At 37.8% G+C, this 19646-nt stretch overlaps 1 protein-coding gene across 1 annotated transcript in view; it reads right to left on the bottom strand.

Moving 5' to 3' along the window:
* Window positions 1-19646, bottom strand: part of smc2 (structural maintenance of chromosomes 2) — a 36028-nt gene that overhangs the window by 14622 nt on the left and 1760 nt on the right. The window contains exons 2-17 of the mRNA XM_003227323.4: window positions 18876-19076; window positions 17264-17413; window positions 16967-17089; window positions 15097-15135; window positions 14897-15007; window positions 14378-14422; window positions 11191-11424; window positions 9940-10089; window positions 8343-8576; window positions 7229-7388; window positions 6629-6746; window positions 5168-5306; window positions 4200-4319; window positions 3269-3473; window positions 1920-2055; window positions 1307-1431 (exon numbers count right to left, since the gene is read on the bottom strand). Coding sequence (XP_003227371.2) covers window positions 1307-1431; window positions 1920-2055; window positions 3269-3473; window positions 4200-4319; window positions 5168-5306; window positions 6629-6746; window positions 7229-7388; window positions 8343-8576; window positions 9940-10089; window positions 11191-11424; window positions 14378-14422; window positions 14897-15007; window positions 15097-15135; window positions 16967-17089; window positions 17264-17413; window positions 18876-19076 — 2290 coding nt within the window. The remainder of the gene's footprint in view (window positions 1-1306; window positions 1432-1919; window positions 2056-3268; window positions 3474-4199; window positions 4320-5167; window positions 5307-6628; window positions 6747-7228; window positions 7389-8342; window positions 8577-9939; window positions 10090-11190; window positions 11425-14377; window positions 14423-14896; window positions 15008-15096; window positions 15136-16966; window positions 17090-17263; window positions 17414-18875; window positions 19077-19646) is intronic.

Raw genomic sequence — 19646 nt, 5'->3', positions numbered from 1 at the left:
AATACTGGAGAATCAAAGACAGATTTTTAAAACCACATAATAGCCGCACCCACATTTTTTCAATTAAAAGGGGATAGAAAGTGTGACTATTATGCAATGAAATACAGTAGCTGCTGTTCTATGGAAAATATTTTTTGCACTGGTCGGATTTTTTTGGTGGAGGTTGTGCACACAGTCTAGGCACATAGTGGGTCCTTGTTCTATCACAAATGGGATGTTGCCATCCTTCTATGGACATCAATAGCCACTAATAATTATGAAAGGACAGTTCTGCATGCTGAGAAGGTGTGCTCATCCAAATGGCAGGATCATATTTCTACTGCATTCCTGCCATTTCCCACTATGTTTATCAACCTGCCCCAGCTTGGCATTGGCCAGAGATCTCATACTACAATTTTTTATTGTGTCAGTAGTAACTTGAGAACATACTTCAAGTTGCTTCTGGTGTGAGAGAATTGGCCATCTACAGAGACGTTGCCCAAGGGGTGCCCGGAGGTGTTAACTTCTTATGTCCACGCATGAAACTTGGGGCTGAAAGACGGGAGGGTACCCCGTATTGCAGATTCAAATTGGAAACCTTCAGGTCAGCAACCCAACCTTTAGGTCAGCAGTCCAGCTGGTAAAACGGTTTAACCTATTGTGCTACCACGGCTCCCTACAATGAATGATCAGAAACGCACGGAATTGTAGTCCAAACATCTGAACAGCACTATGTTATGGAAGACTGTGGTATGGCAGTAGAGTTCACTTTGTAAAGAGCTATTGAAGATTTAGGAGGAATGTGATTTTGAGAAAAATGTAAAATATTATACAAAACTTCATAATTTGACATCATCACGAAGAGACAAAATTGCCAAGTAAACACTTGAATTCAAGTTGATTACTTTAAAAAAGTTACATAGTCCAAGATAACATTTCTTGGTTTTTAGGCTTGTTCCTGTAGTTATTTGAGTGCTGATTCAGAAAATTTCACTGGATATATTGCATCAGCTCTGATTTCTTAGATATTGTTATTATCATGATTTTTCATGGGCAAGCAAATGGTGACTGGTAGATGGCATATGTTTTGTATCTCAAAAACTAGAGTTGCTAGAGGAAACCTGGTGCCATTTTTGGAATCAGCAGGTCAAATATATCCAGAAGCAGGTCTAACATTTGTGGCACCAGAATGTGTGTTGGCCAGTGTTATTATTAAAAATCCGTTCTGATTCAAGCCTCTCTCTCTCTTAAGAGTTTACAGGTCCCAAACAATTACAATACATAGTAAACGCAGCCAGTTTTTTTTAAGTTTTTGTTTTCTTCTCACCAATTGTTTTTTTCAGTGTATCTAATTCTTCCTGCTGTTTGTGGTAGGCACTTTGCTGCAACTTGGTTTGCAATAGTTCAGCTTCTTCAGATTTCATCTCCCACTGCTGCTTCAGGTGACGATACCTTAATATAGAAGACATAATTTGGGTATACACACTTCGACATAACCATATTAATTCCTTGAAAAACAAGGTGATTGGTAATTTTTAAAAATCTGTCACTATTTGTTGAGATTCCTAAAAACAAGAGCAACTAGCTTGTGAATATGTTGGTGCTTATATACGGCAATTGTTACACAATTGGAGTTCCATGCAGGAGTACTATTTTAAACAATTTCCAGAGCAAAAATGTAAATCATTCCTTTATAGATTTTTTCCCAAAGAAAAGAAATGCCAACTCAAAGCACAGAAGCTATTTTGTAGTATACAGCTGCCACAATCTCCCAGTTTGATAGCTGGGGGGGTTATGGGAGCTGGAGTTCCAAAATGTAATAACATTTCCAAACCTGAGTTTAGCCATGCAATGCAATATTGTGAAATATTTACTGTCCTCTACTGAAATTCCTTCCTATTGCCATATTGAAATACAATGCAAAACCAGTGAATGCGTACTTTTCAGCAGTCCCCTGTAAACTTGCTAGTTCTTTTTCTGTGCTTTGCAACTCAGCCTCCTTTGCTTTTAATTCTTCTTGCACTTCCTTCACCTCTTGAAGCTTGGATAAAACTGATGCAGACTGTGATCTTGCACCTGGCTCATGGAAGGAAAGGGAGTGTTACTTGGATTAAATTGTCAAAACTGGTCAGATAGTCTACAGCTATGTATCCAATTTAGAGAGCTTCAACAATGGCTTCAGAGCACAACTTGGCAATTGGAAGGGGCCAAAATTAAAATAGGCGAAACCTCTTTGAGCCTGATAAGGTTTTAGCACCTTACTTTCCAAATTAATGAATAACCTAATGTGCAAATAAATCATATTTTTTTTCGTGTCAGGAGCGACTTGAGAAACTGCAAGTCTTTTCTGGTGTGAGAGAATTGCCCAGGAGACGCCTAGATGTTTGATGTTTTACTGTCCTGTCGGAGGCTTCTCTCATGTCCCCGGCATGGGAAGCTGGAGTAGACAAATGGAAGCTCACCTGGCTCCCCTGAGTCAAACAGCCAACCTTTCGGTCAGCAGGCCTGCCGGCACAAGGGTTTAACCCATTGTGCCACGGGGGGAAATGATAAAAATGAGTTTCAATAAATATTAAATTAAACTTAATATTTTTATTATAAAATCACAAATTTAAAAAATTACTTTGCTAATGCACTAAATATAATAAGTAAACCTGCAAATGCTTTCAAGCTTGTATTGCTTAGGTAAAGGTAAAGGTTTTCCCCTGACATTAAGTCTAGTCGTGTCCAACTCTGGGGGGGTTGGTGCTCATCTCCATTTCTAAGCCAAAAAGCCAGCGTTGTCCGTATCTGTGGAATGTCCAAGGTGGGACAAAGAACTGTTATCTATTTGAGGAAAGTGTGAATGTTGCAATTGGTCATCTTGATTAACATTGAATAGCCTTGTAGCTTCAAAGCCTGGCTGCTTCCTGCCTGGGGGAATTTTTTGTTGAAGCATGAAAATGAACAAAATCTGGGTACCAGTATTAAAAAACTCTAACATCAGGACAGTTAATAAAGATATACAGTACATAAACTATTTAAAACATAATCATTAAAAACATAATGTACAAATGTATCTTCAGGCTATATGTATATAAGGCGTAAACAAATATAAATGAATTTTGTGTTTAGCCTTGAGTTCAATCTCTATGACATATCATTATGTATGCATATGCAAATACAATACCGATATTTCAAAATTGGGGGGCGGGGGAATCCAAAACACTTCTGGTTCAAAATATTTTGGATAAGGGATACTCAACCTGTATTATAAAAAGAAACATTAGATATGAAAGATAGTAGTTACCTCCGCTGAGTGTGCCTTGAGGATCAAATGTGTCTCCACCCAGAGTGACAGTTTTGGTCATAATCCTTTTGTCAAAAGTAACTTTCTTGGCATTATCCATGTTGTCACAAACCAATGTTCCCCCAAAAACAAATTCCATGGCCTTTTGAATTTCAGACTCATAACCCACCAAGCTGAGGGCTACATTGACGTTGTTATCACCAACCTAAAGTTCAAAAGAAAACAGGTTAATGCTATATTTTAATATTTTGAAGGATGGTGACAGTAGAGCCAAACTCAAAGATTTATTTCCCCAGATCAGAACACGAATTCAGATAGATATTTTCGATTTGTGTTGTGTAAGGTTTTTTATACTAGTTAGAAAGTAAATCATGCCCACCATGTCCTAGTTTACAGGTTGTTGATGTATTTTTATGATGTTTTTACTCTGCTGTTTTTAATTATTTTAATTAGATTGTTTATGTGTTACTATGTTTTTAATTTGTGTTTTAGCTGGTAATCTTTATTTATGCTGGGCCTGGTCCCCAAGTAAGCTGCCCCAAGTCCCTTTGAGGAGATGGTGGAGGGATATAAAAATAAAGGTATTATTATTATCCCTAGTAGCATGGTTTTCTTATAAAATGTATGATGAGTTTCTTCACTTTGTTATAGTTGAAATATGGTTTTTCCTTTCTATCAATAAAATTTAGTAGTAAAAAAAGAACTAGTTCCATCAGAAGAAAGGCAACTCCCCTTGCCCTCATGTCCACACAAAACCTTTTCGGGAAACCACTTGGAGCAGGTGGCATGGAAGAGTACAGGGAGAGGACGTCCGACAGTCCTGCCATGTAGTCAAAATCACCTATCAAGAGTTTCAGTTTCCACTGTATGCTTGTAATAGCATTTTAACCTTGAAGTGAGAAGAAATCTAAAAGAAAACTGTAAAATCTACCAAGGATTTGGCTGCTCTGATAGCTTCTTTCCCAACACATCTTGCTGAGATCTTGTTCAATGGGATAATGGTGTAGCGACGCTTTAGTTCACCCTTTTCTAGCAGTTTTTTGCCTGTAAGCTAACACAAGAAGGAAAAGCAGGTCACAAATTGCTTGATCCTACATGCTAATAGCTTTAATTAACAGTTAATTTTAAAAAATAGTAAAACTAGAAAATTGCAGTCTAAGAGATTCACTGCTTCAAATTGTTTAAGGCTTCCTTATACATCACTGTTACTAGTTCTAACCAGGCTAATGCACACATATTGATAGTGATCTTTAGAATTACTAAAACTTGACTTCACTTATTACCTTCTTGTATGTTGACTTAAAATCCAGAATTTAGAAGATATTTTTCAGAAGTTAAAAAACAATTATTTTTTTAAAATAATAATAATAATAATAATAATAATAATAATAATAAATGTTATTGATTAGCCCTTAGGCCATAACACAATACCAAACCAAACAAGGCCTGATAACACTTGATTACACTCTATGTAGGTTAAAATATGATACTTGTAACAATACAGTAAATAAATATGATAAAATATATATATCATATTTTTCTAAGTAAAAACAATGTGTAACAATACATATAAGCAACACACATTCTCAAACTGTTACATGGTAATTAGGCAGAGTCTTGAGAACTAGGACTGGCTGCAGAAAAGTGTCAGCTATGCCGGTGATTCTGAAAAGCCGATCCTATAAAAGTTTGGGGCTTCAAATGGCCAGAATTCCTGACCATTGGCCCAGTTGATGGAGATGACCAGAAATTCAAGTCCATAACTTCTGGCAGACCAAAGATCAAGGAGCAGTGAACTATACTACATTTGGTGTCTCAAACCTTAGCTTACTACGCATGGAATATCCCTAACGTGTCAAATATTTTACTTTTAGTCCATTAACTCTATGAGGAACATACCTCTGTGTCCACCACAACATTGTACAGTCGACCACCAGCAACCACTTCTAGTGCTGTTGCTGTTGAGACATCTTTCACAGTAATCAGAGATGCCACAAGCCCCTTGACGTGATCTGGGTTCCAGTTTTTCTCTGGATCCCTTAAAATAAATTGATATTGTTAGAAAAAAAATCCCACTGCCAAATAAATAAATAAATAAATAATAATGATGTTATTCTTATAACCCTCCTCCATCTCCCATAAGAGACTCAGGGCGCCTTACATGAGGACCAAGCCCAAAAAACAATGAAAAACAATTCAAAATACAAGGATAAAAACATAGTCAGAACAATATAAAACCATTAAGCAATTCAAGGAATAAAACATATTAAGACACATCTAAACACATCAAAGATTGAAAGTGGGACTATTAAGAATTATAAGGGAAAGGCAGGGCTTGTGTAAAACACAGGACAATAGGATCAGGAGTGGGAATAAAGTGCTGAAAGCCAGAATAATAAATAAATTAGGATTGGACAGTTATGGTTATGAGCTGATCTGTTATTCAAAGGCACAATGAAACATCAATGTTTTCAAGTCTTTATGGAATGTCGACAGGATGGGGGCTAATCTGCTCTCCCTGGGGAGAGAGGTCCAGAGCCGGGTGACCACCACCAAGAAGGCCCTCTCCCTCGTCCCCAACTGTGCCTGAGACGGTGGCGGGAAAAAGAGAAGGGCCTCCCCAGCAGATCTTAGAGCTTGCGCCGGTTCCTAGGGGGGAGATACCATCACAAAGGTATGACCCGAACCCTCATAACCTGTACTTTGAATTGGGACTGGAAAGTTATTGGCAGCCAGCTGAGCTGCTTCAGTAGAGGTGTCATGTGCTCCTTGTAGCTAGCTCCTGATAGCAACCTATACAAAAGACAATACAGTACAAACTACAGCCCTGTCAAAATAAATGCCCTCTGAAATGAGCCATGGATTCTCCTGTACTTTCAACAGAAGGCATTATAATGCAGACACCTTCTACCAAAAAAAAGTCTCATTGAATGACCATTCATCTCCTACATAAGCAGTAGATCCACCTGTACTGTAAAAAATTAGTGAATTTTTCAAAGGTTGGGTCTCTGTCTGTTTTGCTCTACTCCCTTTCATCATTTTTAAGTTTGAGCCGTCCCCAGAGGAACAGAAAATTGCCCCTGTTGCTCATCCTCGTTCCACCTCTTATTTCTTCAGTTCTAAGATGCAGTTTCCCCCGCTATATAAACATCTCTAAAACTAGGATGCATCTTAGAATTGCAGGTATTTCTTATATATTTCTGTTGGTGGAACTGAAATTAGGGTGTGTCTTACAATCAATGGTGTCTTACAATGGAAGACATACGAGTATTTAATATTAGTTCCCATACTGTCCATTTATGATCTCAACAGAAGGTCATGGGACCTATTATAATTGGACAGATTGTTCTGTCGGTTTACCTGTATTCAAAGCGCAGATTGGGGAACTTGGTCATTAAAGCTTCATACGATTCTCTTAAATGGTTGACAACACGAGACAGTTCCCTTTGTTTTTCTAAAAGCTTTTCTTCTTTTTTGTCTGGAATAGCCAACACATATGTAAAAAACCACTCTGCATAGAATTTACAGGGTTTCAGCATGAAGGTAAACTCATGGCTCACACAGAACTTGTCAAAATGTGAGAAATTGCTAACAGCTTTAGATGTCAGAAATAACTAGGTTACAATCTAAACTGAGCCATGCCCATGTTCAACACTCCAGGTGATACCAGTCTTCTTTCTAACTTACGACATACACAAACTCATATGTATACAGCAATAGCATGCTTGTATTTTAATTTGGTTCAAGTCTTGCTCAACATGCTATTGTTCAAAAATACAACATATGTGTATATACCTCACCATGCTACATTTCATGTTTGATTCTGTACCTCTTTTTTCAGTAGCATTCTGTACTTGCTACATTATCTCCATACTTCCACTAATTCATTACATTCTTTAATAGTCCTCTTTTGCTTGCACTCTGCAATGGCTGTTACACTATTGGAAAAACAGTGCATACCTTCATAGTTCAGCTTCTTCATTTCATTTTCTAGTTTCTCTTTCTGCTTCTTGACAGCTTCAAATGCATCTTGGTCTTTCTTATACCCACTATCCATTTTTTTCACTTCAGCTTGTTTGGTCTTGAGTTCCTGCTGAGCATGTTTCAGCTTCATTTGTGCCTACAAAGAGACATCAGGATATATCTAGAGACTTCAGTTTTAACCATGAATTCAGGCTACAGGCTATATAAACTTAACCAAGAGTCAGTCTTACAAAATTCAGACACAAACTCTGGAGCAGATATACAAACGATTACATCACATAATTAGTATTGCAATCACCAAAGTAATCAAGCCATGATTCTATTGACTGCAGAGAAGCTATTGTATGATTACATTCTTAACACTATGTAAACTCATTTTTTGTTACTGGGTTATGTTATTTCTTAATTGGTTATATCATAAAAATATGGAAAACATTTATTAATGTGCAACAACGTTTTGTGGGACATTTTGCTATAGTTTTTCAATGAATATCTCATAGAGTCTCAATCAATTCAGCATAGTTTGTTGCAGCCACAGAAATGAAGTTTCTGGAACATAACTACTTTCAAAGTAAGTACCGCACAATTCCCCTAATTTTGTTACATAGTGTAATGAAACCAAGTCAGGCCCAGAATAAAAGCTTTAGATTTAGACAGTTGATATTTTGTCATATATGACCGTGAAAAGTAAAACATCTAAAATATTTAACTCATATACAACATTTTTCTCTTTAAAAGATTCTCATAGCAGAACATCAAATTAATGTCAGGTTCTGAGATATTTAAAACTATATGCCTTTCCAGTTCTTTTAGAAAACAATTCATTTTGCACTTTAAAACAGATTACAGTTAAAAGGGGAAAGTTATTTTGGAGAGTCAAATTAGAAAAAATAGTAAGAGTTTGCCATTAGCTTTTTTCACAAAGCTTGTGGAAATATTGCTAGAAGGAACTGCCTTTCATTGCTTCCTTATCCTGACATGTTTCTGTTTACTGTTGCTTGTGCTTTTATGGCCAAGCTCCTGCTTTCATTAGTGGCATTATTACAAAAAATCTTGATGACAACATACCCCAAGAGAGGTAAGGCCTTACTTGTTTAGCTTCTGTTTGTGCTTTGCTGATATCATTCTTGCAGGCCATCATCTGTCCAGCCAGAGTGGCATCTTCTCCGTCTTCACTACTGGACAGACCAGCTGACACAGCATTGAAATGTTTTTGTGCTGCCGCCAATGCCTCTGTGTCTTTATTACTGGCCTCACGAAGAGAACTCAATCCATCTGTTATCTTCTTGACTTCGTTTTCCTTCGAAACCACAGCTTTAGAATCCTACAGCAAAATATTTCATATAACTTGAGGCATCAGTTGTAAGAGAAAAAATCTGACCCGAATTTAAGTAGCCCAGGCATACAGAGGGCCACAAAGCTGAACATGGTCCACAAGGGCTAGTAGAAATGCTTTTTGTTGTTAAGAATTACATTTTCCCAGTCTAATCTGAAGCAGTACCAAATAATAATTAGTTCAGATTAGAGATGGAAAGGCCTGGAAAAAAACTGTAAAAATTAGGGGGAAAACTGGGATGGGGGAAGGGAATGAAAAAATTTGGGGAAAAATTGAAAACTTTTGGGTTTTCTCCCATTTTTTCCCATCTCTAGTTCAGATTGCAGAAACTGAACAACTTGTTCTGTGTACTCAAACACCTTGGTAGTCAAACCACAAACTGTGTTGTTAGAGCCCTTTCCTCAACTTCAAAGTAACTCTAGGCACGTCTACACAGAACTAAGTCCCAGCGTGTTCAATGATACTGTACTTCTCTCTATGAGCCTGTTAGAAATTCACGATCTTCTGAAGAGGGCCTTCTCTCTATCCAACCACCCCTCAAGCGCATTAGAGGGCCTTTTTGGCGGTTGCTCTTAGATTGGAACTCCCTCCCAAGAAAGACCAGGATAGCCCCAGCTCTGCTTGCCTTTTGGAAACAAATTAAGACATTTCTTTGCCAAGAGGAATTTGGAGAAGGATGAGGGGCACATTACTGGGGAGGCTGTTTTGTGTGACTGGGCTTGTAGTTTTATATGTGATTTTAATTATATGGGTATTTGTACTGTATCTTAATTGTAGTTTAACTTATATTCATGGCACAAATATGTAATTATGTTTAATGCTTGTTTTTGCCATGTTTTTAAATGTATTTGATTGTGTCGTGTTATTGTAAGCCGCCTTGAGTCCTCATGGGGAGAAAGGGTATATAAATAAAGATGATAATAATAATAATAATATTTTTTTTCACAGATGAGCTATGCTGAATTCAGCAGGACTTGCGTCTGAGTCAAATTGGCTAGGATTGCTGAACTTCAGCTTCACTGCTGCAAAACCAATTTTTACACTCCAGTTTGGGAGATGAACAGCAGAATAATCTGCCAATAGCTGCCTAAGGGCAAAAACAGCAAACTCCTATGTTCTTAAGACAAAATCTTTGAAACTGGTGGAATATTCAACAACTCTTTGATAGGATTCAATTGTTTCATGACAATTGCTTTAGTGGCTCTACTCTAGTCAATGCTCACAACAGGAGTTAGCTCATATATTGAAGTGTGGAGCATATGGCCTGCTTCTGCTGCATCTCTAATTCTGAACTAGTCTTAAGCATAGTTGTGGGAGAAAGAAGACCCTGTAAAAATGTCCCCATACTTACCTCTTCCATGCATTTCACCAGCTCTTTGTGCTTTTTTTCTTCACCTTGCAAGTTTTCCTTTTTGATATCCAGAGTACTTTGCACTTTGGTATCAGCTCTCTTAACATCAGCAAGGGTTTCTTCGAGTGAATGAAGCAGGCCACCAAATTCCTACAAATATACCCATGAGTGTATATTTTAGTGCTCTATATATTTACAGATTTCAAATACTCTTAACCTGTTTCAGAAGTAGAAATGATATCACTAGAAAGTGGAGCAGGTGGGAGGGATAATAAACTGTGTTTGAGGGAAGAGTGCCGAGATTCTTTCAGGAATCCATCTTGTTTGTTATGAACAGCATGATTCATTGGATAATTCCATGCCAGCTGAGACAGATGCAAGCACCCCTTTCCAACTTTATTTTAAAATTTTCACTGTGAGGAGATAGTAAAGGGGTCATTGCTTCTTTTAGATTCTCCTAGGATGGATTAGGTTCTTGCCTTTGTGTCACTTTACTCTCTTTTTGATCATCATTAACACTATACCTTAACTTTAATAAAAAGAACAATTTCTTTCATTTAAGCATGATGAAAGGCCTTTTGAATGTATGGGTGGGCAAATGGTGGCAGCCAGCATCACCTGACTTGAGGCGACACTGACGCTTTTGCCATTCCATTGAATGGAATCAAAGGGCTCCAAACTTTTACCGACTTATGCACGATCACACCAAAGTCCATATTTGGCCTCAAACCCCCTTTGATTGATATATAGGGTCAACTTATATGCAAGGATATATTGCAAGTGAAACAGTGGCTATGAAATTAAGAGATAAGTGGGTTGTACTGAACTTTGCTTTTCAGGAATGGCCCCACCATTAAGGGTTCACGACTACATGCTTTAAAATATGTTCACTGTTTTGAACAAATTATCAAGTTAGAAGACTCCGTATTGGCAAGATCCTCTGAAAGATTCTATGTAGACTACAAGGTGTTCTACCTCAGCTTCCATTGTTCAGACTTTTTGAAAAAGTGTTTGGGTTTCAATATATAATCTTAGGTACACTTCAGTAGTTATTGGTTACCTTAAAGTCAACAGCTCTTACCCTACTCACCAATTGTTTAGGCCCCCAAATGAGGTAATATTCTTTTCAGTGAAATACAAATGTACAGTATACACCATGATAGGAATCCTCTGTCTTTAATCCAGAGATAAAAAAATTGATTCTTAAATCCCAGCATCAGCATATTTCCAGAACAGTTTAACAGGCCTTACTTGATCCCTTTTCTTCTCCATTTCAGATATTTCTTTGCCAAGCTCTTTCGACTTCTTCTCATTTTCAGCCATCTCCTTTTGAAGTTTGGAAATATTGTCTTCCATTTCCTTTAGCACCTCAGCAGAACGTGCTTTGGTTTCTTCAGCTAACCCAAACTGATATGCAACATACAGACGACTGAGATGCTCTATCTCTCGCGTAACCTTTTGGTATTCCAAATAGGAAGATCGTTCCTGGACAAGAAAACCAATGTGATAACAATGTCACTCAAAGCTAAAATAAAATAATATGGTGGACTGTATCAATTCAACACATCCCTACCAACAGACCAGCTTCCCTCAGAGGGATAATGGGGAGATCATTTCTCTCTCCCTTTCCCTTCAAACTTAGTTTTAAAAAGATTAGATTGGCTGTGGTTCCCATGCTTTGGTACTCCCAAGTGTTTTGGAATTCAGCTCCCTGAATTCTCAACAACTGTCCAAGATAGCTAGAGATTCTGAGAGTTGAAATCCCAAACCTCTGGAGGATCAAAGGTTGTGTATTACTATACTAGAGGAATCTCTATGGCAGATTTTGTAATGATGCGCAGGGCTGAAGAAAAGAAAGTTCCATGCTAACAACAACAACAGAATGCAAGGTCATAAATGCTCCGTGTTAATTCCACAGTAAAGTTCTGTCAGATTATTGGCTCTGGAAATTTTTTTCCCAGAGGAAGAGAAACAAAGTACATACACAAGACTCTGTTTTGTCTATTAAAAAGACAAAAAAGACACAAGGCCCATATTAAATGGTATTGCAAGTTACTGTTTTTTTTAAAAAAAAATTCACCCCTTCACTTAAATTGGTTTCAGGGTGAATATTAAATACAATAAAATCACATTCTACATGCACCATTTTCTGTGCATGCTCCTTCATCATTCACTTTACAGCATTAAACAACCACCTTCTGTCCAACGTAATACTGTTTGTCAAGCAATCTGTACCAATAGTCTTTGCCATGCTTATAACAATAAAATGACAGGAATGGGAAGATAAATAGTTAAACCCAGAGATTTCATTTCAGCTCCCAGAACAATCCTGCCATGTTGGCTAGGGAGTCCAAGACTCGCAGCCTAAAAGGTATTTTTCCAAACTTCAGAATTTAGCCTTATCCAAACAAACAGGCATTTGCTGAAGGAAGTTAAAACTTCTATGCGCATAAGTACACAAACCTGGTGATAAAGGGGTGTCAGCTGTCGCAGCCAGATTGCCTGAGATTCTAAATGTATTTATCAGATAGGAAGCTCCCTGAAACACAGTGAGAATCACTTCTATGTAAACTGAGCCTGCTTGTCATAGTGGTCACAGTGTGAGACTACGACTCTGGAGAATAGGGGTCCAGTTACCTTCAGTGCTGAAAACCTACTGGGTTACATTTGGCATGTCATGCACGCTTCGCCTCAGAAAACTCCATGATAAATTTGCTAGGATTAATTGAGGAGTTCTTAATCAAAGTACAGTATTGGCTTCTCTGGTGATTTTTTTTCATTGTTTTTTGTATGTTGTGGGATCAAAAAGTTGTCTGATTATTTTTCTTTGTATTGTTGTTTTCGTGATTACTGTGGCATTACCTTTGTCTTGATATGGGAAACTGATGAAGAAACATAACCTACAATCTACAGACCCATTAAGAAAATTCAACAAATGCTATGGTTGGCAAAGGATAAGAGGTAGCCTCTAAACCAGGCATGTTAGGAATTGTGGGAGTTGAAGTCCAAAACACTTGGAAGGCCGAAGTTTGCCCATCCCTGCTCTAACCACTGCAGGCGTCTATCACATACCATGCAGCTGTGGACAAGTCTACATAGGGGCCACCAAATGCAGCATTGCCCAAACATGAATCTAAGAACATAAAAGGCCCTGCAGACTCATTCAGCCAAAGAAGTCAGCTATAGCAGAGCACCTGATGAACCAACATGGACACAGAATATTATTTGAGAACAAAAAAAATTCTAGACCACTCTAACAACCACTATATCAGACTACAAAGAGAAGCCACTGAAATCTACAAGCACCTGGACAATTCCAACAGAAAGGAAAAAAACATTAAAATGAACATTTGGCTACATGTATCGAAAAACGCTAGAATAAAGACAGTGAATAAGGAACACCACCTGGATACAGGAGGTTTCCAGGCAGTAAGCAATCAAGGGCTAGTGGATACCACCCAAACAAAGGGTGTCTCTAAGACAGTGTTTCTCAACCTGTAGGTCCACAGGTGTTTTGGCCTACAACTTCCAGAAATCCCAGCCAGTTTACCAGCTGTTAGGATTTCTGGGAGTTGAAGTTCAAAACATCTGAAAACTCATAGGTTGAGAACCACTGCTCTAGGCAGTAAACAATTAAAAAAGAATGAAGACCAAGCTACTTCTATGCAGATGTCCTCACCATGGTTACTCACATGATAATGGGTGGATCCCATTTAAAACATGCAAATAAAGATGGCTAATTGCACCCCTTTACACTAGTTTAGCAGACAATGGTTCTTTCTCCCACCCTGGACATTTCAGAGATATATATGCTGCACTTGTTTTAGAATCATAGAATCATAGAATAGTAGAGTTGGAAGAGACCTCAAGGGCCATCTAGTCCAACCCCCCGCTAAGAAGCAGGAAATCGCATTCAAAGCACCCCCGACAGATGGCCATCCAGCCTCTGCTTAAAAGCCTCCAAAGAAGGAGCCTCCACCACGGCCCGGGGGAGAGAGTTCCACTGCCGAACAGCCCTCACAGTGAGGAAGTTCTTCCTGATGTTCAGGTGGAATCTCCTTTCCTGTAGTTTGAAGCCATTGTTCCGTGTCCTAGTCTGCAGGGCAGCAGAAAACAATCTTGCTCCCTCCTCCCTATGACTTCCCCTCACATATTTGTACATGGCTATCATGTCTCCTCTCAGCCTTCTCTTCTGCAGGCTAAACATGCCCAGCTCTTTAAGCCTCTCCTCATAGGGCTTGTTATTACCATCACATCCCCTGAAGATGCCAGCTGCAGATGCAGGTGAAACATCAGGAGAAAATGCTGCTAGAACACTGCCATACAGTCCACCCCAGTGATTCCGGATGTGAAAACCTTCGACAATAACTTGAAGGCAGAGAACAAAACATGCAAAGAACTGCAGAGCAAAACATTTGTAAGTTTAAATCAGAAATACCTCTTTCAGTTTCTGCAATGTGGGTGTGATTTCTTCTTCCAAAATCTGTAACATAAAACCCCACGATATTTTACTTTTGATTTTCCCAAATGTTTTTGTCATACTTTAAGCAGAGGGCACAATTCTGGTTGACATTAATGAAAATAAAATTCAAAATTCAAATGTAAGTAGTTCTAAATACCCTGAAGGTACCAGGGATCTTGGAAACTAAGCAGAGTAAAGCCAGGTTAGTACTTGATGAGAGACTGGTAAAGAACATCCGCCACTTTAGGCAGAATTTCAGAGGAAGGAGATAGCATTCTGAGTATTTCTTGCCTAAGAAAACCTTCAGAAATTCATAACTTGCCCTAAGTGGGAAGGCATTTTGAAGACATATATGGTATATAGACACATTCAAAGCAGGGAGCAAAGACTTCTTAAAGACAAGGAGAGATTAAGTAAGGAACTTTATCAGCTATCCTTTTCTGAAAAGTACCAGCAGTGAAATGGAAAAAAAAAACAATTGCAAAGATCTAGTACCGTGCAAATTTCTTTAAGCTTTGCTTCTTTTTTCTCTATTGTTTTCTGGGCGGCTATTTTCTTACATTCATACATTCTTGTGCCAGCTGCTTCTTCAATCATAGCCAAAATCTACAACAACAACAACAACACAACAACTTTAATCCTAGCTCAGTTAGTTTTTGTTTAAAAGCATCACAGACTTTAGAAATAACTCTTACCTCTGGAGGTTTCATATTGAGAACTTTGGTAATGCGCCCCTAACATGAAAAACAAAACAAAAGATCCTGTTAACAATATCTTTTATGTACAGGTTTCTCCTTCTTTCATTGTATTGTTACATTAATATGATAGATTTTAATAATTTTATAATCTGTGTCAGTTATTGACTAGCATTTAGCAAAATGCAAAGTAGAGTGCACTTTGGGAAGTAAACCACAGAACTCTAGAAATATATTCACCCTGTTCAATTTTTCCTCATCTGCTTTTTGTAATCTACTTACCCAATAATGCTTGCAGAATTTTGGGGGGACTATTTTGGCCTCATGAAAGTATTTCCACAATATGGATTTGGGGACCCGGAATAAACTGTTTTAGTGTCTCCTGTTTTTGGTGGTTTTATTTGTGTACTTTTCAAGAAGGAGGGGGGTCTCAAAGATAGCAGTTTCATTTTATCTACTGTTTGTGCTGGAACAAAGCTGGAACTTTGAAACTCCCCTTCCAGAAGAACTAGGAGCTATCCAGTTCCTATTGAATTTCTGGAAAGGGGTAAAGACCTTCCTATTTCAGAAAGCTTTTAACCAAAGATAGAGTGTATCAGGGCTTTGTTGAGTTTTAACAAGTTTAACGAGTGTTAACGGGTCAATCATCTGTACATCGTTAGGGGGACCAGAAAGGGCTGGTGATAAGGGGTCGATGTAATTGTGATTTTACCTATGTTTTTAACCTTTGCATTGTATGGTTTTATCTGTTGTAAGCTGCCTTGAGTCTGCTTGGTAGAGAAAGGCGGGAATCCAATGTCGCACACATATGTAATCTGAATGCACTAGCTATGAGCATGGACCAATTCATAGTTCTGAATGAAATAAACAATCCCACACTAAATTAGAACAGGTTCAGAAAGTGGGGGCCAGAGATTTAAAAAACCCAGAGGGATAGATGTTTCAAAATCATAAACACTTCATGTCAAACATTCCAGTGCAGCATCGTTTGCTGAGCTCTTGTGTTTACTTCTGAAATAAGTGTACCATCAGCTTTGTCAACTATAGCAATATTTCACAGAAACCTGCTGCATTCAATTAGCTAATCCTCATTTTATTGAAGGAAGACCTTTTGCACAGGGAATCATGCATTACTGATGGATAGATATTTGAAAAGCATGTTTAAACATAGCTGGTATTGAAAGTAAAATAAAGTAAAACCATGAAATGTTATTTTAATTAGCTGAAAAGAGATCAAGCCTATTTCGCAAATAAATGTAAAGTTTCAGTGACGAATTCTGAACATCAAAAATTTAAGACATGATTTAATGAATATGCATTCTAAAACCTCTATTTAGCACTTGCATAATTACTGTTTATAACTTTGTATTCAATTAAGTTCAGTCCCCACGTATATTTACATATATATATTTACAATTTAGTTCAAATCTCCAGATTCTAGCAGAAAGAACAAAATACACTTATAAACAGGTATACTTTGAAAACATTCAAAGTAACATGCAAGACATCACTTTTATTTATAGGAAATATGAGACTGGCCACAACAGAAAGGACTTGGAAGACACTTTTATGGTAAGCCGCTTTTGAGTCTCCTTCAGGAAAGATAAAGCAGGGTATAAAATAATAATAATAATAATAATAATAATAATAATAATAATAATAATAATAATAATAAGCTAAACACAATCCTGTTCACACCTATTCAGAACAGTCCTGAATTCAGTGGGGTATGAATGTTTGGTATGAATGTTTGGTATGATTGTTTCCTAACTGCCTGCCCACATATTCATAATCTAAAATAATGCTATATGGAGCAGATGAGAGAAATGGGGAAAAATGGGGACCAGATTTATAAAAATGCATACTGTACCTGCATAATAAGAAAGTGAGGATTATTGACATTCAATCCAATAGAGCAGAAAAGATCCTGTACTCTAGTATTGTTTGCATTCACACCATTGATAAGATACTTGTTTCTACCTCCAATCACGACCTGTGGGAAGAAAGATGGGTCGTTACATTCCAACATATGTTTCCTTAGTTATTCAGCTAAGTAGACCACTATACTTCCAAGAGTAATGCATTTCATAATAAACATTTCAAATATTTCTATTTGCATAGTTCTCTGGCGAGGCTGTAAAATATCAAGAAGCCAACCTTGGCTCACCTGTCTTGTAACTGTAATCTCATCATGATTCTCAAATCCCAGTGGACTCTGCTTTTTGTCAAAATTATCAAAGGTGATCGAGACAGTAGCCTTAGTAATCCCCGCCTGGCCATTTTTGTAAACAAGATCTTGCAAGTTAGACGCTCGTACCTGAAAATGGGACAGACACACGTCATTCCAGTTCAATAGACAAATACATTATAAGGCTGCATATACAAAAGCAGGAGTTCTTAATGAAAGGTCTGTGATTTTTGGCAATCTGTAAACATGGATCGGAAAAATACATCTTTATTTTCACTATCTTTTGCCATGGTGTCTCTTATATTTCTGTTCTGAATGATGCAGTGAAAAAAGGACTACCCACCATCTTGGAAGTCACAGAACCCCCTTCTTTGTTCATTTCTGGATTATCAAGAGTGCGGGAATCAGTAGCTATGTGTTCAGCTATTTTCCTTTAATTGGACACCCTGCAAGGGCATCACCTTCAGGGATGTCCCAGGGACCTCTGTACTCCTTGCTAGTGCCTGTCACAGCAGCACACCCAACTAAAAGAAATAGCTGGACACGTCACCACTGACCCCTTCATTCTCCACTAAATCCAGAAATGGCTGTGTTTGGAGGGTTGAACAATGTCAAAATGGGGTTGGATGGGGTGCATCTCTCTCCTGACACAGGATTTTTGTCATTGTCCAAAAACAAACACAGTATTAGCTGTAGGTTGCACTGAAACTCAGCATGCTATCATTACTATATTACTCTTGGTTGGAAGCCAGATGTTTTGTTCACAGCTGTCATAGTTGTATTCAACAATGAAAAAAAAATATATTTTAAGTTGGTCCCATGTTGATCTTTGTGAAAATTTATGTCAGACCTTCACAACCTGTGGCCTTCCAGGTGTTTGGACCTCCAACTCTCAGAAGCTCTAGCCAGCTTGTCCAATGGTCAGAAATTCAGGGAGCTGAAGTCCAAAACACCTGGTGGACTTCAGGTTGTGCAGGCCTGCTTTATGTAGTGGTTTGAGAGATTTGTGAAAAACTGCTTAGCACGTGAAGAGTAGGGGCTATTTCACATAATGTTAATTAAGTGTTTTATTAAGAATGTTTCAGAAAGGAATGGTAGATGCTGGGCAAAGTTACTACTCCTCCACAGCTAATATTTGAAAGCCGCTTTGAGTCATCTTGTGGAGAGAAAAAGTGGGGTATAAATAAGGTATATATAAGTATAATAATAATAATAATAATAAATTACGGTTTGTCAACTGCAAAAGGCCACTTTACTGGGATCTGTGCGCATCATCTGAAAATACATCACACTGTTCTAAACACTTGGGAAGTGTTCAACTTGTGATTTTGTGATACGAAATCCAGCATATATATCTTGTTTGCTGTGTCATACTATGTCTTTGTGTCAATAATCATAATAATAAAAACGTTGTATAGCTCTATCAGGTAGGAGAAAACTTTCACCTGTAATGTACTTTTGTCTTAACTATATCAGAGCTTACACTTTAACTGAGTCTATTCATTTCAGTGAGCCAGTACTACTTAAGACTAAGCCTATGGCTACTAGGAGCAGGAAGTGGAAGGGGGAGATATATAAAACATATACTCACCTGTGATAAATTGGTGATGCCCAATAAAAAACAGATGGAGTCCAGGATATTCGACTTGCCACTTCCATTTAAGCCAGTAATGGCATTGAACAATGGATCAAAGTCATTAACCTCTGTTCTTTGAGCATAAGACTTGAATCCCTCAAGGACAATTGATTTTATGTACATTTCAGCTGGTCTTCTTGTAAACTCCAAGCAGATCTATATATGGAAAAAAGTATGGGCAGTTTGTAACTTTACAGTTTTAAAAAAGACATGCTTCAAAAAATAATAATGTGCACATTTAAGCAAATGCTGCGACCAATCATTTGAGAGTAAGAATTACTGAACTCACTGGACCTTCTTTTACAAGAAATTATGTACAGAAAAGTTCTACATGTCCTGTCAAGCAAGGGGAGATTCAAATAAAACACTGAGTTCTGTTAAAAGACTGTCACTTCGGTACTGGGCTACGAACATTTATGGGATGTAGCCCAAATTCAGTTTAAGATGTTGGCATTCACCTTTGAAGCTTTAAGACTCTAGCTGTGCTCCCTGCTTCTTTTGCTCTAGCTCTAGTATAAACCAATTGAAACAAAAAATGTTGAGCTGAAGACTGAGAACCAAAATAGATCTTTCAGTCTATCTGCACACAAATACACTCCTTCATTCCAGTAGTGTAATTCAGGGCAAAATGAGATTGTCATTTTATCACTGCATTTGTTAAACATTGGAAAACCAGAAATTCTCAAGAGATCCACTAATATATCTAGTTCTACTTTTGCTTTTTCT

Source organism: Anolis carolinensis, chromosome 2, assembly GCF_035594765.1.
Source record: "Anolis carolinensis isolate JA03-04 chromosome 2, rAnoCar3.1.pri, whole genome shotgun sequence".
Taxonomy (NCBI): domain Eukaryota; kingdom Metazoa; phylum Chordata; class Lepidosauria; order Squamata; family Dactyloidae; genus Anolis; species Anolis carolinensis.
The sequence above is the reverse complement of the archived record's forward strand: the minus strand, read 5'-3'. Positions and strand labels throughout refer to the sequence as shown.